Source organism: Symphalangus syndactylus, chromosome 11 (assembly GCF_028878055.3).
Source record: "Symphalangus syndactylus isolate Jambi chromosome 11, NHGRI_mSymSyn1-v2.1_pri, whole genome shotgun sequence".
NCBI lineage: Eukaryota > Metazoa > Chordata > Mammalia > Primates > Hylobatidae > Symphalangus > Symphalangus syndactylus.
The window spans coordinates 37,417,711-37,441,755 of NC_072433.2; the positions used below are offsets into that span (position 1 = coordinate 37,417,711).

Below are 24,045 nucleotides of genomic sequence, written 5' to 3' on the forward strand. Positions count from 1 at the left end.
GAAGGGTTTTTTGTGTCTCTATTTCCTTCAGTTTTGCTCTGATTTTAGTTATTTCTAGCCTTCTGCTAGCTTTTGAATGTGTTTGCTCTTGCTTTTCTAGTTCTTTTAATTGTGATGTTAGGGTGTCAATTTTGGATCTTTCCTGCTTTCTCTTGTGGGCATTTAGTGCTATAAATTTCCCTCTACACACTGCTTTGATCGTGTCCCAGAGATTCTGGTATGTTGTGTCTTTGTTCTCGTTGGTTTCAAAGAACATCTTTATTTCTGCCTTCATTTCATTATGTACCCAATAATCATTCAGGAGCAGGTTGTTCAGTTTCCATGTAGTTGAGCGGTTTTGAGTGAGTTTCTTAATCCTGAGTTCTAGTTTGATTGCACTGTGGTCTGAGAGACAGTGTGTTATAATTTCTGTTCTTTTACATTTGCTGAGAAGAGCTTTACTTCCAACTATGTGGTCAATTTTGGAATAGGTGTGGTGTGGTGCTGAAAAAAATGTATATTCTGTTGATTTGGGGTGGAGAGTTCTGTAGATATCTATTAGGTCCACTTTATGTAGAGCTGAGTTCAATTCCTGGATATCCTTGTTAACTTTCTGTCTCGTTGATCTGTCTAATATTGACAGTGGGGTGTTAAAATCTCCCATTATTATTGTGTGGGAGTTTAAGTCCCTTTGTAGGTCACTCAGGACTTGCTTTATGAACCTGGGTGCTCCTGTGTTGGGTGCATATATATTTAGGATAGTTAGTTCTTCTTTTTGAATTGATCCCTTTACCATTATGTAATGGCCTTCTTTGTCTCTTTTGATCTTTGTTGGTTTAAAGTCTATTTTATCAGAGACTAGGATTGCAACCCCTGCCTTTTTTTGTTTTCCAGTTGCTTGATAGATCTTCCTCCATCCCTTTATTTTGAGTCTATGTGTGTCTCTGCACGTGAGATGGGTTTCCTGTATACAGCACACTGATGGGTCCTGACTCCTTATCCAGTTTGCCAGTCTATGTCTTTTAATTGGAGCATTTAGCCCATTTACATTTAACGTTAATATTGTTATGTGTGAATCTGATGCTGTCATTATGATGTTAGTTGGTTATTTTGCTCGTTAGTTGCTGCAGTTTCTTCCTAGCCTTGGTGGTCTTTACAATTTGGCATGTTTTTGCAGTGGCTGGTACCGGTTGTTCCTTTCCATGTTTAGTACTTCCTTCAGGAGCTCTTTTAGGGCAGGCCTGGTGGTGACAAAATCACTCAGCGTTTGCTTGTCTGTAAAGTATTTTATTTCTCCTTTACTTATGAAGCGTAGTTTGGCTGGATATGAAATTCTGGGCTGAAAATTCTTTTCTTTAAGAATGTTGAATATTGGCCCCCACTCTCTTCTGGCTTGTAGAGTTTCTGCCGAGAGATCAGCTGTTAGTCCAATGGGCTTCCCTTTGTGGGTAACCCGACCTTTCTCTCTGGCTGCCCTTAACATTTTTTCCTTCATTTCAACTTTGGTGAATCTGACAATTATGTGTCTTGGAGTTGCTCTTCTCGAGGAGTATCTTTGTGGTGTTCTCTGTATTTCCTGAATCTGAATGTTGGCCTGCCTTGCTAGATTGGGGAAGTTCTCCTGGATAATATCTTGCAGAGTGTTTTCCAACTTGGTTCCATTCTCCCCGTCATTTTCAGGTATACCAATCAGACGTAGGTTTGGTCTTTTCACATGGTCGCAAATTTCTTGGAGGCTTTGTTCATTTCTTTGTATTCTTTTTTCTCTAAACTTCCCTTCTCTCTTCATTTATTCATTTCATCTTCCATCAGCGATACCCTTTCTTCCAGTTGATCGCATCTGCTACTGAGGCTTCTGCAATCTTCGCGTAGTTCTCGAAACTTGGCTTTCAGCTCCATCAGCTCCTTTAAGCCCTTCTCTCCATTGGTTATTCTAGTTATCCAGTCTTCTAATTTTTTTTCAAAGTTTTTAACTTCTTTGCTATTGTTTTGAATTTCCTCTCGTAGCTCAGAGTAGTTTGATCGTCTGAAGCCTTCTTCTCTCAACTCGTCAAAGTCATCCTCCGTCCAGCTTTGTTCCGTTGCTGGTGAGGAACTGCATTCCTTTGGAGGAGGAGAGGTGCTCTGCTTTTGAGAGTTTCCAGTTTTTCTGCTCTGTTTTTTCCCCATCTTTGTGGTTTTATCTACTTTTTGTCTTTGATGATGGTGATGTACAGATGGGTTTTTGGTGTGGGTGTCCTTTCTGTTTCTTAGTTTACCTTCTACCAGACAGGACCCTCAGCTGCAGGTCTGTTGGAGTTTACTAGAGGTCCACTCCAGACCCTGTTTGGCTGGGTGTCAGCAGTGGTGGCTGCAGAACAGCGGATTTTCGTGAGACCACAAATTCAGCTGTCTGATAGTTCCTCTGGAAGTTTTGTCTCAGAGGAGTACCTGGCCGAGTGAGGTGTCAGTCTGTCCCTACTGGGGGGGTGCCTCCCAGTTAGGCTGCTCAGGGGTGAGGGACCCACTTTAGGAGGCAGTCTGTCCGTTCTCAGATCTCCAGCTTTGTGCTGGGAGAACCACTACTCTCTTCAAAGCTGTCAGTCAGACAGGGACATTTAAGTCTGTGGAGGTTCCTGCTGAGTTTTTGTTTGTCTGTGCCCTGCCCCCAGAGGTGGAGCCTACAGAGGCAGGCAGGCCTCCTTGAGCTGTGGTGGGCTCCACCCAGTTCGAGCTTCCTGGCTGCTTTGTTTACCTAAGCAAGCCTGGGCAATGGCGGGCGCCCCTCCCCCAGCCTCGCTGCCGCCTTGCAGCTTGATCTCAGACTGCTGTGCTAGCAATCAGCGAGACTCCGTGGGCATAGGACCCTCCAAGCCAGGTGCGGGACACAATCTCCTAGTGTGCCATTTTCCAGGCCCGTTGGAAAAGCGCAGTATTAGGATGGGACTGACCCGATATTCCAGGTGCCGTCTGTTACCCCTTTCTTTGACTAGGAAAGGGAACTCCCTGACCCCTTGCGCTTCCCGAGTGAGGCAATGCCTCCCCCTGCTTCGGCTCGCGCACAGTGCGCTTCACCGACTGTCCTGCACCCACTGTTTGGCACTCCCTAGTGAGATGAAACCGGTACCTCAAGCAGAAATGCAGAAATCACCCATGTCGCTCGGGCTGGGAGCTGGAGACCGGAGCTGTTCCTATTCGGCCATCTTGGCTCCACGAAAATTCTTTTCTTTAAGAATGTTGAATATTGGCAGGGCGCGGTGGCTCATGCTTGTAATCCCAGCACTTTGGGAGGCCGAGGCGGGCGGATCACGAGGTCAGGAGATCGAGACCACGGTGAAACCCCGTCTCTACTAAAAATACAAAAAATTAGCCAGGCGTGGTGGCGGGCGCCTGTAGTCCCAGCTACTCGGAGATGCTGAGGCAGGAGAATGGTGTGAACCCGGGAGGCGGAGCTTGCAGTGAGCCGAGATCGCGCCACTGCACTCCAGCCTGGGCGACAGAGTGAGACTCCGTCTCAAAAAAAAAAAAAAAAAAGAATGTTGAATATTGGCCCCCACTCTCTTCTGGCTTGTAGAGTTTCTGCCGAGAGATCAGCTATTAGTCTGATGGGCTTCCCTTTGTGGGTAACCCGACCTTTCTCTCTTGCTGCCCTTAACATTTTTTCCTTCATTTCAACTTTGGTGAATCTGACAATTATGTGTCTTGGAGTTGCTCTTCTCGAGGAGTATCTTTGTGGCATTCTCTGTATTTCCTGAATCTGAATGTTGGCCTGCCTTGCTAGGTTGGGGAAGTTCTCCTAGATAATATCCTGCAGAGTGTTTTCCAACTTGGTTCCATTCTCCCCGTCACTTTCAGGGACACCAGTCAGACGTAGATTTCGTCTTTTCACATAGTCCCATATTTCTTGGAGGCTTTGTTCATTTCTTTTTATTCATTTTTCTCTAAACTTCTCTTCTTGCTTCATTTCATTCATTTGATCTTCAGTCACTGATACCCTTTCTTCCAGTTGATGGAATTGGCTACTGAAGCTTGTGCATTTGTCACGTAGTTCTCATGCCATGGTTTTCAGATCCATCAGGTCCTTTAAGGACTTCTCTGCATTGGTTATTCTAGTTAGTCATTCGTCTAATCTTTTTTCAAGGTTTTTAACTTCTTTGCGACGAGTTCAGAGTCATTCGTCTAATCTTTTTTCAAGGTTTTTAACTTCTTTGCGACGAGTTCAGACTTCCTCCTTTAGCTCGGAGAAGTTTGATTGTCTGAAGCCTTCCTTTCTCAACTTGTCAAAGTCATTCTCCATCCAGCTTTGTTCTGCTGCTGGTGAGGAGCTGCGTTCCTTTGGAGGAGGAGAGGCACTCTGATTTTTAGAATTTTCAGTTTTTCTGTTCTGGTTTTTCCCCATCTTTGCGGTTTTATCTACCTTTGGTCTTTGATGATGGTGACGTACAGATGGGGTTTTGGTGTGGATGTCCTTTCTGTTTGTTAGTTTTCCTTCTAACAGTCAGGACCCTCTGCTGCAGGTCTGTTGGAGTTTGCTGGAGGTCCACTCCAGACCCTGTTTGCCTGGGTATCAGCAGCGGAGGCTGCAGAACAGCGAATATTGCTGAACAGCAAATGTTGCTGTCTGATTGTTCCTCTGGAGGTTTTGTCTGAGAGGGGTACCCAGCCATGTGAAGTGTCAGTCTGCCTCTACTGGGGGGTGCCTCGCAGTTAGGCTACTCGGGGGTCAGGGGCCCACTTGAGGAGGCAGTCTGTCCGTTCTCAGATCTCAAACTCCATGCTGGGAGAACGACTGCTCTCTTCAAAGCTATCAGACAGGGACATTTAAGTCTGCAGAGGTTTCTGCTGCCTTTTGTTCTGCTATGCCCTGTCCCCAGAGATGGAGTCTATGGAGGCAGGTAGGCCTCCTCGAGGTGCAGTGGGCTCCACTCAGTTCGAACTTTCCGGCCACTTTGTTTACCTACTCAAGCCTCAGCAATGGCGGGCACCCCTCCCCCAGCCTCGCTGCCACCTTGCAGTTCAGTCTCAGACTGCTGTGCTAGCAATGAGCGAGGCTCTGTGGGCATGGGACCCTCCGAGCCAGGCACGGGATATAGTCTCCTGGTGTGCCGTTTGCTAAGACCATTGGAAAAGCGCAGTATTAGGGTGGGAGTGACCTGATTTTCCAGGTGTGGTCTGTCACAGCTTTGCTTGACTATGAAAGGGAATTCCCTGACCCCTTGCGCTTCCTGGGTGAGGCAATGCCTCGCCCTGCTTCAGCTCACGCTCGGTGTGCTGCACCCACTGTCCTGCACCTACTGTCCGACAGCCCCAGTGAGATGAACCTGGTACCTCAGATGGAAATGCAGAAATCACCTGTCTTCTGTGTAGCTCATGCTGGGAGCTGTAGACTGGAGCTGTTCCTATTCAGCCATCTTGGAACCCATGATTTCTTCTTTACTCAGTGGTTGCTTAAGAGTTAGGATTTAATTTTAAAACTTATCTGCCTCGGGTTGAGTGAACAAATAGTTGTTAGGATGTGCTCTTGGTTTGCTTTGCTTTGTAACTTCGGGAATGATTGTGTGCTGAGAATCTAAGGCAAATTCATTTTAATTTGTGATAAAGGTAATGTCTATATTCTTGCAGACACAAAAGCTAGATAATTTGTTGCTATAGAGGATATTTTTGCAACATTTCAGAGTCCAGTGAATAGACTTCTCTGGAAATCTATTTTTCACTCTAAAGTTTTCTCTCTAAAGTTTGATTTCTCTCAGTTAAGGAAGTCTAGCCTTTTTTTTTTTTTTAAACAGAAAACTATATCTAACTAGTTGTACTCACCTTGGAGTTTTTAGGCTGTTATATTTAATGTGGGAGCATTTTGCACTTTGTGAAATAAATTTAGATTTGCTTATAAAAAGTATGTCATAGTGTAGCATTATTGGAAGGCAAGGATCCTACATACTGTTGTCATCCCCCACAAGGCTAATTGTATTATACTAGTGGTGTGATTTAAGGGTGTCAGTAGGAGAATTGGACTTAAAAAAATCATTTATTTGACTAAATTATCACAGACAAATTATAGGTATTTAATTATTGCAAAATATGAGAGTTGGGTATACACATACAGACAGATGACATTATTTTGGAACACAACTGTCACACACTTTCATGACACAGAGTGAGTAAGAAGTAGCTCCATCTTGGCCTCTAGGAAACTCCTGTTACTTATGTACCATTTAGTTGCTGGAGACTGAGGATTATCGTATTATGGTGAGGTTTTCCTTTATAACTTTGTATCTACACGTGTTCGTAGATATTTAAAAGAAGATACAGCATTTTTATTCAGTGCCTACTAGAGCCCTTAGAGAAAGATAACAAATTCTCATAAAATGGGAGGGACCTTGGAGATTAATTCATCCAGCCGTTTCATTCTTTAGTGGAGAGGACTAGTCAATAGAGGTTGAAGGGTTTGCCTGGATCACACAGCTAGTTAAGGGAGAATTGGGACTGATCTCACATTTTCTGCTTCTTACTCTAGTACCCTTTCCTTCCTTTAATGGACACCTCAAGTATTTATTGCGTGTCTACCGTAATTAAGGCATTATCGTCTCCTGAGAGAGGGCAAAAGAAGCTTTGGCCTTGTTGGGAAAGCAGCGTGCAAAGAGAAGAGGGTGGAGGACATTGAGGTGGTGAATGGAGAGGAGAGGTTAGAGGTGAGCCAGGGGAATGGGGAGGTAAGGACCTGTAGGGCTGTCATGCTTGAGGAAAAAGCAGATGGGAGGTCTTAGTAAGTCTGGTGCCAGATAAGGGAGTTGGAAGGAGAGGAGCTTGAGTGAATGAGTGAGAATTTTGACATCAAGATTTTGAAGACAAGGCCAAGGTTATGACTGTGCCGGTAGTAGCTAAAGCAGAGTGAAAGACACGAGCATCAGAGTGGAGGACTCAAGGACATGAGAGGCCAGGGTGTTGGATGATTCAGCCACATGGATTTTGAAGTAGCCAAATGGAGTTGGATGAGAAGATGGTGAGCCATGCTAGGAAGCCCCATTGAAGAGGGGTCACAACCAGGAGCTTGGTAGATGACTTCATATGATAAAGAATTCATGTTCCCAGCAGGACATACTGGAAGTGTATTAAAGTGAAGTAGGGCAAATAGGTAATGTCCATAAATGCTTCTCAACACTTAAATCTCACTAGTGGTAGAGAGAAAATCAAATTGGAGCACATTTGATATATCCAGAGTACTTCTGGGTGAATTCTCACAAAGTATGCTAAGGAACAATCAAGGATGCTGACGTGTCTTCTTTTGGACTTTTTGGTAGCTCCTGTCTTCGTTCCTGGCTAGAACAAGACACCTCCTGTCCAACATGCAGAATGTCTCTTAATATTGCCGACAATAATCGTGTCAGGGAAGACCATCAAGGAGAGAACTTGGATGAGAATTTGGTTCCTGTAGCAGCAGCCGAAGGGAGACCTCGCTTAAACCAACACAATCACTTCTTCCATTTCGATGGTTAGTTGGTTTCAACCTCTAAAACTATACCTAAGGGGTGTTCTCCCTTAAGCAGATACTATTTTAATTATAAATTGCCCTGTATAGACCAGTTTAATATTATACAGTCATGTGCCCCATAACGACATTTCAGTCCATGACAAACCATATATACAGCAGTGGTCCCATAAGATGATAGTGGACCTAAAAAATTCCTGTGGTCTGGTATTTACTACAGTTTTTATCATTATTTTAAAGTGTACTCATACTTACATATAAAAAAAAATGTACCTTAAAGCAGCCTCAGGCAGGTCCTTCAGGAGGTATTCCAGAATAAGGTATTGTTATTCTAGGAGATGACAGCTCCATGCGTGTTACTGCCCCTGAAGACCTTCCAGTGGGACAAGAGGTGGAGGTGGACGACAGTGATACTGATGCTCCTGACCTGTGTAGGCTTAGGCTGATGTGTGTGTTTGTATCTTAGTTTTTAGCCAAAAAAATTTAAAAAGTAAAATTAAAACTTTTAGAAATAGAAAAACTCTTATAGAATAAAAAAGAAAATATTTTCGACAGCTGTACAGAGTGTTTGAATTTTAAGCTAAGTGTTACTATAAGAGTCAGAAAGTTAAAAAAAATTAAGATTATGAAGTAAAAAACAGCTAAATTTAATTTATTGAATATAGGAAGAAACATTTTGTCATGAATTTAGTGTAGCCTAAGTGTACAGTGTTTATAAAGTCTACAGGAGCACACAGTAATGTCCTAGGCCTTCACATTTCACCATTCACTGACTCACCCAGAGCAGCCTTAATCATGCAAGCTTCATTCCTGGTAAGTGCCCTATGCAGGTGTACTTTTTTGTTTTTTTGTACCATATTTTTACTGTATGTTTTCTATTAGATATGTTTAGATACACAAATACTTAGCACTGTGTTATAATTGCCTCTACAGCATTCAGTACAGTAACATGCTGTAGAACAATAGACTATATTGTATAGCCTAGGTGTGTAGTAAGCTATACCATTTAGGTTTATGTAAATACACTCTATGATGTTCGCACAACAATGAAATCACCTAACAACACATTTCTCAGAATGTATCCCTGTTGTTAAGCTACGCAATGACTGTGTTTAATTTTAATTGAAAGTGTTTAGGTGGGATGGATGGATGGATGGATAGAGATAGAACAAACAGAGGGGTTCCAGGCATTTTGCCCGATTCCATGTCAATATGGGCAGGGTGGGGCAGGAGGGTGGAGGAGTAAAACTGAATCAACCATGCCTTCAAGGAGCACACTTAATTAGCTCGATAGTTAACCTTTGCTAATAATATATTGCATTTGTGTAGCATTTAAGCATATAATGAAGGATCATTGAGCAGCCTTTCTGGTGAGTACCAGAAGCAGAATCAGAGCTGGAACCCTGTTGCTTTGTCCATAAAATATAAATGTTCTGCCTCCCGGCAGTGTTAAAAGGAGTTGTAATGAAAACCACACTTAAAATTCTAAGGCTATGACATCTCAAGATCTGGTTGATCATCCTTCCTTAATTCACATTAAGCTGGTGTTGATTTTCAACAGTCCAGTACTGCTAAATTTTGTGAGTTCATGTTTATAATTATTACTGTATCACAAGCATCCCTGGAATTTTGTTAGCAGTAGTGCTATTCACATCCCCGATTTGAGTTTCAAGAATGGGGTACAGTGGGGATGGTGTCATGTTGGTGAAATCCCTCAAAGAAGGGACCAGGGGGAGTAGAGTCATGTCTCCCAGAAGAGTAGGTGGGGCTACTTGGCTGGCTGGGCCCAGAATGCTGGAGGGGTTTAGAGGGCCTGGTTTGGTGGCTGTGAATGAAGGGCTCTTCCAGGTAAAACTTCTGAAATATACTAGCAATATTAGAGATGAGACCTGTCTATGTAATCCATTATTTTGTGAATTATGACTACTAAAAATTTAGTCAAAATAGATGAAGTCAACTTTATTTCTCCCTAGTTAGTACATGAAATAAGTATCCATTTCTTAAATGGGTACATTTTGTTTGTACCCATCTCAAGACCTTTGAGATGGCCATTCCACTTGGTTTTTTTTTTTTTTTTTTTTTTTTTTTTTTGAGACAGAGTCTTGCCCTGTCACCAGGCTGGAGTGCAGTGGCATGAACTCAGCTCACTGCAACCTCTGATTCCCTGGTTCAAGCGATTCTCCTGCCTCAGCCTCCCAAGTAGCTGGGATTACAGGCACGTGCCCCCACGCCTGGCTAATTTTTGTATTTTTAGTAGAGACAGGGTTTCACCATTTTGGCCAGGATGGTCTTGATCTCCTGACCTTGTGATCTGCCCGCCTTAGCCTCCCAAAGACCTGGATTACAGGCGTGAGCCACCGTGCCAGGCTACACTTGATTTTCTGTTCCATGCATCAGTGTTTCTTTGTGAAGGAATGAAAAAGCAGCCTTAAATGTGTAGCTTGATATTGGGTTGTTTTACAGCCGATTCTTGGTGCTGTTGTATCTTAGGCTCCTGTTTTCTTAGGGAAGTAACAGAAGCAGCAGACTTCTTGGTGCTGTTAGTCTACAAGCCTTTGTTGTAGAATAGCACAATTTAAAAACAATTTTGAATCAGAAAACCAGGGCTATTAAGAGTAAAGAAAAAATACTTCCTAAAAGTAAATGTGAAAATGCCTCCAAATGAGTAGTCATTTGTGTAGCTTGTGAAAGAGAGGAGCCAAAGCTCATGTGTTGTAGAAGCTTTAGAGCCTTGAAAAGCTTCCTCATCTCCCAGGCTGAGCGTGTGAGGGCACTGGGCTGGGCTGTGTCCAGCCCCCCTGGAAAACAGGATTGCTGAGCAGTGAAGGGTTCTAGAGCTTGCCTGTCTGGCTTCACATCTTGGCCATCATAGTTAAACTGTGTGATCTTGAACAAGTCCCCTAACTTCTAAGTGCCTCAGAGACCAAAGACCAAGGGTACTAGTGCTATATCTTTGAGAAGGATACTATGCGAATGATAATAGGAGGTACCACGTGGGGTGTAGTGAGGATTAAATGAGCTAGTTCATGTGGAACACTTGGCATGAGACGCCTGCCATACAAGAAGCCCTCAGTGAACACCAGCCATTACAGTGGCCACTGTGAGAGCGGATGACGGGGCAAAGAGTCAGGGCCCTGAAACTTATACTGGATTCTTGTTTGTTTCAGGGTCTCGGATTGCGAGCTGGCTGCCGAGTTTTTCCGTTGAAGTGATGCACACCACCAACATTCTTGGCATTACGCAGGCCAGCAACTCCCAGCTCAATGCAATGGTAAGGTCTGCTAGCTGCTTTAAGAGGATCACTGGGAATTAGAAGGGAAGGAACAGCTAGGGCGTGTGTGCCGGGTATGTGACCTTGTTGGTCTTACTCTGCTCTGGCAGAGTAGAAGGATTTTTAGGGGCTTCTTTTTATTTACTGGGACCGTTTACATTCCTGTGTTTTAAATTTTGAAACTTTGATTTTATTTCTGTGGCGGATAAGCTAACCTTTTCTGAACACTACTAGGTACACTCTGTTGTGATCTAGGCTTACCTTGGGACTCCTTCGATTTTAGCCAAAAAAAAAAAAAAAAATTTTTTTTTTTTCTGGAAGCAGGGTCTTCCTTCATTGCCCAGGCTTGCAGTGCAGTGGTGCGATCTCGGCTCACTGCACCTTCTACCTCCCGAGTTCAAGCAGTTCTCTTGCCTCGGCCTCCTGAGTAGCTGGGATTATAGGCGTGGACCACCATGCCTGGCTAATTTTTGTAGAGACGAGGTTTCATCATTTTGGCCAGGCTGGTCTCGAACTCTTGGCCTTAGTGATCCGTCCACCTTGGCCTCCCAAAGTGCTTGGATTACAGGCGTGAGCCACTGTGTACAGCCTTTAGCTAAAATATGTTGGGGAATTACTGGCTGGAGTGAATGATGTGTCTTTTATTAAAAATTTTATGAGGCTGGGCACAGTGGCTCACTCCTGTAATCTCAGAGCTTTGTGAGGCAGAGGCAGGCAGGTGGCTTGATTGCCCAGGAGTTTGAGGCACACCATTGCACTCCAGCCTGGGTGACAGAGCGAGATCTCATCTCTAAAAAAAGCAAAGAGACTGGGCATGGTGGCTCACGCCTGTAATCCCAGCACTTTGGGAGGCTGAGGCAGGTGGATCACCTGAGGTCAGGAGTTCGAGACCAGCCTGGCCAATATAGTGAAACCCTGTCTCTGCTAAAAATACAAAAATTTGCTGGGCATGTTGGCATGCACCTGTAATCCCAGCTACTTGGGAGGCTGAGGCAGGAGAATCGCTTGAACCCAGGGGGCAGAGGTTGCAGTGAGCCGAGATCAGGCCATTACACTCCAGTCTGGGCAACGAGAGTGAAACTCTGTCTCAAAAAAAAAAAAAAAAAAAAATTGCATGAGGCTCACCAAATGTGTGTTTTTGTTCCCCATCTTTTCCTCCCTCGCCTCCAAAAATTGTGTGACTGTGTGTGTGTGTGTATATGTGCATGCATGTGTGTATATGCCTTGAAATGTTGAGGCGTGCTGTTGGCTCAAGGATATTGTTTGAATATTTCAAGTTTCTTTGTATTTTTCCAAAGGAATGTGTTATTATTTTACAATGATGGAGAAACATGTTTCACCATTGTTGAAATCCAGTGCAAACCACCTTAGTCCTGCTTGGATTAGGGCCTCTGGCTGACCTGGATAAGCCCAGCCAGTGCTTTGGAAGGTCATTGGTTCATTCGTTAATTAGTTAATCTTTGTTGATTGATTGAACAAATTTGAACTGAGAGCCTGTTCCTGAGACAGGCACTGTGGTGAGCATAGCACCTGCAATGTCATTAAGGTAGACACAAGTCTTACTCTCAAGTAGGGTAGATACTAACTGGGGAGACAGGTCATAAATATAAATAAGGTGACTGCTGATAGTGATGAGTGCTCTGGGAGCAGTAAGGTAGGCAGTGTGGTGGAGTGGGTGGGTAGAGGCCAGAGGAAGCATTTTAGAGGAGGCATTTGGAGATGTTCTCTTTGAGGGGTAATATGTAAGCTAAAACATGAAGGATGAGATGGAGCTGGATCAGGGGGAAGGAGGCCGTGGAAACAGTAGGTGCAAAGGCTATGAGGTGAGAAAGTTCTAGGAACTGAGAAAGGTCATTATGGTTGGGGCCTAGCAAGTAGGGGACCAACACTGTGATATGAATTGAGATTTCAGAGCCAGAACATGCAGGGTCTTATAGGCCACAGGCAAATTTAGATCTTGTAAAAGTATTAGAAGGCCATTCAGAGCTTCTTACAGACCCCACCACCACCACCAGGGGACTGACAGGATATTTAACAGAATTATTTTGCTTCTGGGAGGAGGTTGAATTATAGAGGGTCAGAAATGGAAGCAGCAGGACCAGCAGTTAGGATGTTGCTGCAGTAGTCAAGGGAAATTCACATGGGGGCTTGGACAGGGGTATTTGTAATAAAGGTGAAAATAAGTGGCAGGTTTAGGACACTTTTGTAAGATGAGCTGGCAGGACTTGGTGCTTTGGTTGGATATGGGGGATGAGAGAAGTGGCTGAATGGAAGCTGCCTTGTTGGGTTTGAATTAAGCAGCTGAGTTGACAGTGGTACCATGTACTGAGATGCGAAGACTCAGGAGGAACAGGCATGAGGATGGGTTGCGGTGTTCTGTTTGGGTAAGTCTGGGTTGCTCTGTAGGCAGTTCTGGACCTCAGTGAGGAGATCAAATGAGAGATGCACATTTGGGAGATTGAAGCCTGGAGGTGACATCTAAAGCAGGGGGGCAAAGAGAAGAGGGCCGATATCTGAGCTATAGGTCCTGCCATGTTCAGAGGTCTGGCAGAGAGGCAGGAGCCATGACAGCCGGTGGAGAGGGAAGAGACCAGGAGAAGGTGGCAGCACAGCACAGAGGAGTTGGGTTTCCAGGAGGGAAGAGTCACGCGTGTGGAATTCTTACAAGATGAGCTCATAGAAATGCATGTTGGATTTGGCAGAGTGGGAGTGATTGATTAGCTGGAATAGAACCAGCACTTTCCATGGCCCGAGGGGTTGGAGAGTAGATTGTGGTAGATTGAAATGAATGGGAGCTGAAGAAATAGACCATACCAGGAAGTATGTTGTGAAGAAGGACACAGAGCAGTAGAGGTGGTAGCTTGATAGGTGTGGCATCCATGGGAGTGTTTCGTTTGTTTAAGGTTTTTGAATAGGTTTACAAGTTTCAGAACCTAGAGAGGAGTATACAGTGAAGTCATACTCCCATCCTTTTCCCATGTGCCCAGCTCCCACACCCCCTTAACAGCCAGGGTTAGTTTCTTATGTATTATGTTGCTCCAGAAGGCTTATAGGCACATACAAGCCAATGCTAGTACATACTCTTTTTCAGACAGAAAAGAATAAGAAAGTGAATTTTTTTTTCGATTTTTCTATTTTAGTAAAATATGTTATATCTACTATTTTAATATTTTTCAGATGTGCATTTCAGTGGTGTATTCACATTGTGCAACTATCACCACTGTCCATCTACAGAACTCTTTTCATCTTGCACAATCGAAACTTTGTACCAAGCCTGTCCGACCTGCGGGCTGCATGTGGCCCAGGACAGCTTTGAATGCAGCCCAACACAAATTTGTAAACTTTCTTAAAACTATGAGATTTTTTTTGTCTTTTTTTTTTTTTTTTTAGCTCATCAGCTATCATTAGTGTTAGTATATTTTATGTGTGGCTCAGACAATTCTTCTTCCAGTGTGGCCCGGGGAAGCCAAAATATTGGATACCCTTGCTCTATACCCATTAAACAGTTAACTACTAATTCTCCCCTCCCTCTAGCCTTTGGCAACCATTATGCTACTTGCTTTCTCTATGAGTTTAACTACCTAGGTACCTCATATAAGTAGAATTATACAATATTTGTCATTTTGTGACTGGCTTATTTCACTTAGCATAATGTCATCATGGTTCATCCACGTTGTAGCACGAGTCAGAATTTTCTTCCTTTTAAAGGTTGAGTATGCATATACCACATTTTATTTATCTATTAATCTGTTGTTGGACACTCACATTTCTTCCACATTTTAGCTATCATGAATAATGCTACTGTGAACATGAGCAGGCATATTTCTTTGAGACCCTGCTTCTAATTCTTTTGAATACTCATGAGTCTTTTTTGTTTGTTTTTAAGACTAATTTTTTAGAGCAGTTTTAGGCTTACAGCAAAATTAAGAAGAAGGTACAGAGATTTCCTGTATGCCTCCTGTGCCCACTCACACACAGCCTTCCCCATTATCAACATCCCTCAGCAGAGGGTACGTTTGGTACAGTTGATAAACCTGTGTTGGCACATCATAATCACCCAAAGTCAATAGTTTACATTTGTGTTCCCTCTATAGGTTTGGACAAATATATAGTGACATGTATCCACATGATACAGAGTCTTTTCACTGCCCTAAAGATTCTGTATGCACTCTGCCTTTCCTTGCCTCCCCCTAGCCTCTAGCAACCACTGATCTTTTTACTATCTTCACAGCTTTGCCTATTCCAGAATGTCATACAGTTGGAAACCTGCAGTATGTAGCCTTTTCAGATGGCTTCTTTCACTTAATTATTTGCATGTATGTTTCCTTTATATCTTTAAGGGATTGGTAGCTCATTTCTTGTTAGCACCAAATAATATTCCATTGTCTGGATATACCACAATTTGTTAATTCATTCACCTACTTAAGGACATCTTGGTTGCTTCCAGGTTTTGGCAGTTATGAATAAAGCTGCTATAAACATCTATGTGCAGGTTTTTATGTAGACATAAGTTCATAACTTCCTTGGTTAAATGCTAATATGGTTTGACTGTGTCCCCACCCACATTTCCTCTTGAATTCCCACATGTTGTGGGGGGTGCCCAGTGGGAGGTAGTTGAATCATGGGGCAGGTCTTTCCCATGTTGTTCTTGTGATAGTGAAAAAGTCTCACAAGATCTGATGGTTTTATAAAGAGGATTTCCCTGCACAAGCTCTCTCTCTTTGCCTGCTGCCATCCACGTAAGATATGACTTGCTCCTCCTTGCCTTCCACCATGATTATGAGGCCTCCCCAGCCATGTGGAACTGTAAGTCCATTAAACCTCTTTCTTTTGTAAATCGCCCAGTCTTGGGTATGTCTTTATTAGCAGCATAAAAATGGGCTAATACAGTAAATTGGTACCAGGAGTGGGGTGCTGCTGTAGATACCTGAAAATGTGGAAGCGACTTTGAAACTAGCTAACAGGCAGGGGTTGGAACAGTTTGGAGGGCTCAGGAGAAGACAGGAAAATGTGGGAAAGTTTGGAACTCCCTAGAGACTTGTTGAATGGCTTTAACCAAAATACTGATAATGATATGGACAATGAAATCAAGGCTGAGGTGGTCTCAGATGGAGATGAGGAACTTGTTGGGAATTGGAGCAAGGGTGACTCTTGTCATGTTTTAGCAAAGAGAATGACGGCATGTCGCCCCTGCCTTAGAGAGTTGGGGAACTTTGAACTTGAGAGAGATGATTTAGGGTATGTGGCAGAAGAAAATTCTAAGCAGCAAAGCATTCAGGAGGTGACTTGGGTGCTGCTAAAGGCATTCAGTTTTAAAAGGGAAACAGCAAAAAAGTTTGGAAAATTTGCAGCTTGACAATGCGATAGAAAAGAAAATCCCATTTTCTGAGGAGAAATTCAAGCTGGCTGCAGAAATTTGCATAAGTAACCAGAAGCTGAATGTTAATCCCCAAGACAATGGGGAAAATATCTCCAGGGCATGTCAGAGGTCTTTACGGCAGCCCCTCTCATCACAGGCCCAGAGGCCTAGGAGGAAAACATGGTTTCGTGGGTCAGGCTCAGGGTCCCTGTGCTGTGTGCAGCCTAGGTACTTGGTGCCCTGTGTCTCAGCTGCTCCAGCCATGGCTGAAAGGGGCCATTGGGCTTCAGAGGGTGCAAGCCCCAAGCCTTGGCAGCCTTCAGGTGGTGTTGAGCCTGCGAGTGCACAGAAGTCAAGAATTGGGGTTTGGGAACCCCCACCTAGATTTCAGAAGATGTATGGAAACACCAGGATGTCCAGGTAGAAGTTTGGCACAGGGGTGGGGCCTTCATGGAGAACCTCTGCTAGGGCAGTGCAGAAGGGAAATGTGGGATCAGAGCCCCCACACAGAGTCCCTGCTAGGGCACAGCCTAATGGAGCTGTGAGAAGAGGGCCACTGTCCTCCAGACCCCAGAATGGTAGATCCGCTGACAGCTTGCACTGTGTGCCTGGAAAAGCCACAGACACTCAATGTCAGTCTGTGAAAGCAGCCGGGAGGGAGGCTGTACCCTGCACAGCCACAGGGGTGGAGCTGCCCAAGACCATGGAAACCCCTCTCTTGCATCAGTGTGACCCAGATGCGAGACATGGATTCAAAGGAGATCATTTTGGAGCTTTAAGATTTGACTGCCCTACCTTATTTCGGGCTTGCATGTGGCCTGTAGCCCTTTTGTTTTGGCCAATTTCTCCCATTTGGAACAGCTGTGTTTACCCAATGCCTATACCCCTTTTGTATCTAGGAAGTAACTAACTTGCTGTTGATTTTACAGGCTCATAGATGGAAGGAACTTGCCTTATCTCAGATGAGATGTTGTACTGTGGACTTTTGAATTAATGCTGAAATAAATTAAGACTTTGGGGGACTGTTGGGAAGGCGTGATTGGTTTTGAAACATAAGGACATAAGATTTGGGAGGGGCCAGGGGTGGAATGATATGGTTTGACTGTGTCCCCACCCCAATCTCATCTTGAATTCCCACGTTTTGTGGGAGGGACCTGGTAGGAGGTAGTTGAATCATGGGGGCAGGTCTTTCTCCTGCTGTTCTCGTGATAGTGAGTAAGTCTCACAAGATATGATGGTTTTAAAAAGAGGAGTTCACCTGCACAAGCTCTCTCTCTTTGCCTGCCACCATCCATGTAAGATGTGACTTGCTCCTCCTTACCTTCTGCCATGATCGTGAGGCCTCCCCAGCCATGTGGAACTGTAAGTTGATTAAACCTCTTTCTTTTGTAAGTTGCCAGTCTCGGGTATGTCTTTATCAGCAATGTGAAAACCGACGAATACAAATGCTAAACAACATGATTGCTAGATCAAATGGTAAAATTGTTTAATTTTGTTAGAAGCTGCTGAATTGTCCTCCAGAGTGGCTGTATCATCTTGTGTTCTCACCAGCAGTGAATGAGAGTTCCTGTTACTCCACATCCTCTCCAGCATTTGGTTTTGTCAGTGTTCCAGATTTTGGCTATTCTAATATATATGTAGTGGTGTCTTGTTTAATTTGCATTTATCTAATGACATATGATGTGGAGCAACTTGTTATATTCTTATTTGCCATCTGTACATCTATCTTTGGTGAAGTATCTATTAAGGTCTTATACTCATTTTTTGATCAGGTTCTTTTTTTACCGTTGAGCTTTAAAAATTCTTTGTATATTTTGGATAGCAGTCCTTTATCAGATGTGTCTTTTACAAATATTTTCTCCCATTCTGGCTTGTCATCTTATTTTTGACATTGTCTTTTGCAGAACTCTTTACTTTTAATGAAGTCTAGCTTATCAATTATTTTCTTTCATGGATTGTGCCTTTGGTGTTGTATCTAAAAAGTAATTGCCATACCCTAGGTTATTTATTTCTCTGTTATCTTCTAGGGGTATTATAGTTTTGCATTTTACATTTAGGCCTGTGATCCATTTTGAGTTAATGATTGTGAAGAGTATAAGGGCTGTGCCTAGATTATTGTTTTGCATGTGGATGGCCAGTTATAGCACCATTTGTTGAAAAGGCTATCTTTTCTCTATTGTATTGCCTTTGCTCTTCTGTCAAAAATCAGCTAACTATGTGGGTTTAGTTCTGGGCTCTCTATTCTGTTCCATTGATCTATTCTTTTGCCAATACCACATTGTCTTGATTACTGTAGCTTTATAATAAGTCTTTTAGACAGGCAGTGTCAAATCCTCCAGCTTTGTTCTTCTTCAATATTGTATTGGCTATCCTGAGTCTTTTGTCTCTTCATATAACTTTAGAATCATTTTGTCAATATCCACAAAATAGCTTGCTGGGATATTGATTAGGATTGCATTGAATCTGTACATCAAGTTGGGAAGAATGGACATCTTGAAAATATTTAGTCTTTCTGTCCATGAACGTGGACTATCTCTCCGTTTATTTCATTCTTCATTGATATCATTTATCAAGATTTTGTAATTTTCCTCATATAGATCTTATATGTATTTTGTCCTAAATATTTTGTTTTATGGGGGCTAATATAAAGCATACTGTGCTTTTCTTTCTTTCTTTTTTTTTTTTTTTTTTTTTTTTTTGGAGACAGAGTCTTGCTCTGTTGCCCAGGCTGGAGTGCAGTGGCGCAATCTCGGCTCACTGCAAGCTCCGCCTCCCGGGTTCACGCCATTCTCCTGCCTCAGCCTCTCCGAGTAGCTGGGACTACAGGCGCCCGCCACCACGCCTGGCTAATTTTTGTATTTTTAGTAGAGACGGGGTTTCACTGTGGTCTCGATCTCCTGACCTTGTGATCCGCCCACCTCGGCCTCCCAAAGTGCTGGGATTACAAGCGTGAGCCACCACACCCGGCCTGTGCTTTTAATTTCAAATTCCACTTGCTCGTTTCTGTATATAGGAAAGCAATTGACTATAGTATGTTAACCTTGTATCTCACAACTTTGCTGTAATTGCTTATTAGTTCCAAGAGTGTTTTTATCAGTTCTTCCAGATTTTCTACATAGATGAGCATGTCATCTGCAGAGTTTTATTTCTTCCTTCCCAATCTGTTTGCTTTTCTTTTCTTGTCTATTGTGTTAGCTTGGACTTCTAGGATGACACTGGAAAGCAGTGGTTAGATGGGACATCTTTGTCTTGTTCCTGATCTTAATGTGAAAGCTTTTGAGTTTCTCACCATTAAGCATGATGTTAGTGGTAGGGTTTTTGTAGATATTCTTTATCACAGTGACAAAGTTCCCCTCTATTCCTAGTTTACTGAGAGTTTTTATCATGAATGGGTGTTGGATTTTGTCGAGTGATTTTTCTGCATCTATTGATAATGGTCATGTTACTTTTCTTTTTTAGCCTGTTGATAATATTGAAGTATGTTAATTGATTTTCAAATGTTGAACCAGCTTTATGTACCTGGGATAAATACCACTTGGATGTAGTGTATAATTATTTTTATGCATTGTTGGATTTGATTTGCTAATATTTTATTGAGGATTTCTACATATGTGTTTATGAGAGATGTTGGTCTGTAGTTTTCTTGTAATCTCTTTCTCTGGTTTTAGTATTAGGGTAATGCTGACCTTATAGTTAGGAAGTATCCCTTCTGCTTCTGTCCTCTGAAAGAGATTGTAGAGAATTGATACAATTTCTTCCTTAAACGTTTGGTAGAATTCACTAGTGAACTTGGCTGATGCCTTCTGCTATGGAAGATTATTAATTATCTATACAATTTCACATTGTCTATTTGTTCTTACATAAGTTTTGGCAATTCTAATTATAAAAAGTGATCTGTATATTATTTCTTGTATTAGCAATTTAGGTCCTCTCTCTTTCTTAGTTAGTTAGCTTGGCTTAGAGGCTTATCCATTTTATTGATCATTTCAAAGGACCAGCTTTTGGTTTCATTGATTTTTCTCTATTGACTCCTTATTTTCAATTTCATTGTGTCTGCTCTCATTTTGATTATTTGTTTTCTTCTGCTTACTTTGGATTTAATTTATTCTTCTATTTCTAATTTCCTAAGATGGAAACTTGTTTATTTTATGTCTTCTTTTCTAATATATACATTCAGTGCTATACATTTTCCTACAAGCACTGCTTTACTACATCTCACAATTTTGATAACTTGTGTTTTCATTTTCATTTAATTCAAAATATTTTAAAATTTATCCTGAGAGATCGTCTTTGATCTATGTGTTATTTAGAGGTATGTTGTTTAATCTTCATGTATTTTGAGATTTTCCAGTTTTCTTACTGTTAATGATTTCTGCTTTAAGAGCAGACATTGTGTAATTTATATTCTTTTAAATTTATTTTAAGATGTGTTTTATGGCTTAGCTTGTGGTCTGTCTTGAATGTTCTATGTGAGCTTGAGAAGAATGTGTATTCTGCTGTTGGTGGATGAAGTAGTCTACAGATGTTGATTGTATACAGTTGATTGATGGTGTTATTGAGTTCAGCTGTGTTCTTACTGATTTTCTGCCTGCTTGAGTGTTCATTTGTGATAGGTGTTGTAGTCTCCAAATCTATTTGTTTCTCTTTGTGGTTCTTTTAATTTTTGCCTCAGTTTGTCTGATGCTTTGTTGTTAGGTGTATATACTTTATTTATTAACTTTATTTATGTATTTATTTTTTGGAGACAGAGCCTCACTTGGTTGCCCAAGCTGGAGTGTAGTGGCCCGATCTTGGCTCACCGCAACCTCCACCTCCTGGGTTCAAGTGATTCTCCTCCCTCAGCCTTCTGAGTAGCTGAGATTACAGGCGTGCGCCACCATACCCGACTAATTTTTGCATTTTTAGTAGAGATGGGTTTCATCCTGTTAGACAGGCTGGTCTCAAACTCTTGACTTCAAGTGATCTGCCCTCCTCGACCTCCCAAAGTGCTGGGATTGCAGGCATGAGCCACTGTGCCTAGCAGGTGTATATACTTTAAAGATGTCATGTCTTCTTGGAGAATTGACCCCATGATCATTTTGTAATGCTGTTCTTTATCCCTGATAACTTTGCTTGCTTTGACGTTTGCTTTGTGAAAGTAATATAGCTGCTCCTGGTTTCTTTTGGTTAGTGTTGGTGTGGTATATTTTTCTTAATCCATTTTCTTTTAATCTGTATGTGTCTTTATTTTAAAGTGGGTAAACAACATTCAATTAGGTCTTGGTTTTTTTTGTTTACTCTGACAGCCTCTCTTATTTGGTACATTTAAGCCATTGATGTTCAAAGTGATTATTAATGTATTTGGATTAATAACTACCATTTTGTTACTGTTTTCTATTTGTTGCCCTTGTTTTTTGTTCCTATTTTTGTCTTCCACTCTTTCTCTGCCTCTTGTGGTTTTAATTGAACATTTTATAGAATTCCATTTTTCTCCTTTCTTAGCATGTCAGTATACTTCTTGTTACTTGTTTTAATGCAGGTGTGTCCAATCTTTTGGCTTCCCTGGGCCACGTTGGAAGAAGAATTGTCTTGGGCCACACATAAAATACACTAACACTAATGATAGCTAATGAGCTAAAAAAAGAAAATTAAAAATATCTCATAACGTTTTAAGAAAGTTTATAAATTTGTATTGGGCTGCATTCAAAGCTGTGTGGGCCATGAGTTGGACAAGCTTGTTTTAATGGTTGCCCTAGAGTTTGTAATATACATTTGCAACCAATTCGTTTATTTTCAGATAAAACTATACCACTGCATGGGAAGTGTGAGTACCTTTTGATAACAAAACAATCCTAATTCCTCACTCCTGTCCCTTTTATCATTGTTGTCATTCATTTCACCTGTATGTGAGTACATAAGCACACACATGCACAAGCACATATAACTGAATGCGCTGTTGTCGTTATTTTGAACTGAACATTTTGCTAAAGAACAGTTTTTATTTATCTTTATTTATACCTTCTTTGATACTCTTCCTTTCTTTATGTAGAGCTGAGCTTTCTGACCTATATTGATTTCTTTCTCTCTAAACAACTTTTTATTTTTAACATTTCTTGTAAGGCAGGTCTCACAGCAACATATTCCAACTTTGGTTTGTCGGAGGCAGTCTTTGTTTCTGCATCCCTTTGGAAGGATAATTTTGTGGGATATAGAATTCTCTGTTGGTGAGTCTTTTCTTAACACTTTAAATACTTCCCTTCGCTGTCTTCTTGCTTGTGGGGTTTCTGAGGAGCTGTTGATGTCATTCCTATCTTTGCTCCTCTAGAAGTAAGGTGTTTTTCCCTCTGGCCCCTTTCAGGATTTTTTTCTTAATCTTTGATTCTCTATAATTTGAATTTGATGTAGTTTTTTTTTTTTTTTTTTTTTTTTTTTTTTGCCTTTGTCCTGCTTGGTACTCTCTAAGATTCCTGGACCTGTGGTTTGGTGTCTGACATGAATCTGGGAAAGTTCTCAGCCATTATTGTTTCAAATATTTCTTGTATTCCTTTCTCTTTTCCTTCTGCAGTTCCCATTAAGTGCGTTTACACCTTTTTTAGTTGTCCCACAGTCCTTGAATTTTCTGCTCTGTTATTTTCAGTTTTTATTTTCTTTGCTTTTCCATTTTTTTGAGATGGAGTCTCACTCTGTCACCCAGGCTGGAGTGCAGTGGCACGATCTTGGCTCACTGCAACTTCCACCTCCTGAGTTCAAGCAGTTCTTCTGCCTCAGCCTCCCCAGTAGCTGGAATTAGAGGCGTGCACCACTACACCTGGCTAAATTTTTGTATTTTTAGTAGAGACAGGGTTTCACCATGTTGCCCAGGCTGGTCTTGAACTCCTGACCGCAAATGATCCACCCGCCTTGACCTCCCAAAATGCTGGGATTACAGGTGTGAGCCACTGCACCTGGCCTGCTTTTCCGTTTTCAAAGTGTGTATCTCAAGCTCAGAGATTCTTCCCTCAGCTGTGTCCATCTATTAATAAGCTTGTCACGGGAATTCTTCACTCGTGTTGGTGTTTCTGGTCCCTGGCACTTCTCTTTGGTTCTTTCTTAAGATTTCCATCTGCCTGCTCATGCTGCCCGTCTGTTCCTGCATGCTGTCCACTTTATCCATTAGTGCTCTTTGCATATTAATCATAGTTTTAAATTCCCAGTCTGTTAATTTCAGCATCTCTGCTCTGTGTGGCTCTGATGCTTGCTCTGTCTCTTCAAATTGTGTTTTTTGCGTTTTAGTATGCCTTATAATTTTTTCATGATAGTTGAACATGATGTACTGCGTAAAAGGGACTGTGGTGAATAGGCCTGTCATGATGTAGGTGTCGGGAGAAGGAAAGAAGCATGTTGTAGTCCTGGGATTAGGGCTCCGTCTTTTAGTGAGCCCATGCTCTGGACTGTGAACTTCAACCTACTTCTCAGTTTCCCCTCTGTGGGGAAAAGAAAGAGAGATCAGCCTGTTACTGTGTCTATATAGAAGGAAGTAGACATAAGAGACTCCATTTAGTTCTGTATTTGAGATGCTGTTAATCTGTGACCCTACCCCCAACCTTGTCCTTGGGAATTATAAGGAATTCCTGTTGTATGTATAATATTCCACTGATTTAAGAATTTTTGGAAAGCTTTACTACAATAACCTGGTCCATTGTCAGTTTTAATTTTTTCTGGAACTCCCATCACAGCAAAACAAGATAATAAATGTTTTTTAACATGGGAAGTACTTTCTCCTGTCTGGCATGTTGCCCAACCTTAAGTCACCACAGCACATGTCTCTTGCAAGGACAAGGTTGGGGGTAGGGTCACAGATTAACAGCATCTCAAATACAGAACTAAATGGAGTCTGTTATGTCTACTTCCTTCTATATAGACACAGTAACAGGCTGATCTCTCTTTCTTTTCCCCACACCCTCCTCCTGTGGGACAGGATGGTTCGAGTGGACTGGAGTTCCCTCAGGTCGG

The 24,045-nt window shown here is 42.2% G+C and overlaps 1 protein-coding gene across 2 annotated transcripts in view; it reads left to right on the top strand.

Annotated features, from left to right (window-relative positions):
• AMFR (autocrine motility factor receptor) overlaps positions 1-24,045 on the top strand; it is a 71,305-nt gene that overhangs the window by 35,725 nt on the left and 11,535 nt on the right. Inside the window, exons 9-11 of one of the 2 annotated variants that reach the window (XM_055233240.2) lie at positions 7,257-7,447; positions 7,780-7,875; positions 10,612-10,715. In XM_055233240.2, the coding sequence (XP_055089215.1) occupies positions 7,257-7,447; positions 7,780-7,875; positions 10,612-10,715 (391 nt within the window). The remainder of the gene's footprint in view (positions 1-7,256; positions 7,448-7,779; positions 7,876-10,611; positions 10,716-24,045) is intronic. The other variant, XM_055233241.2, reaches the window with a different exon arrangement.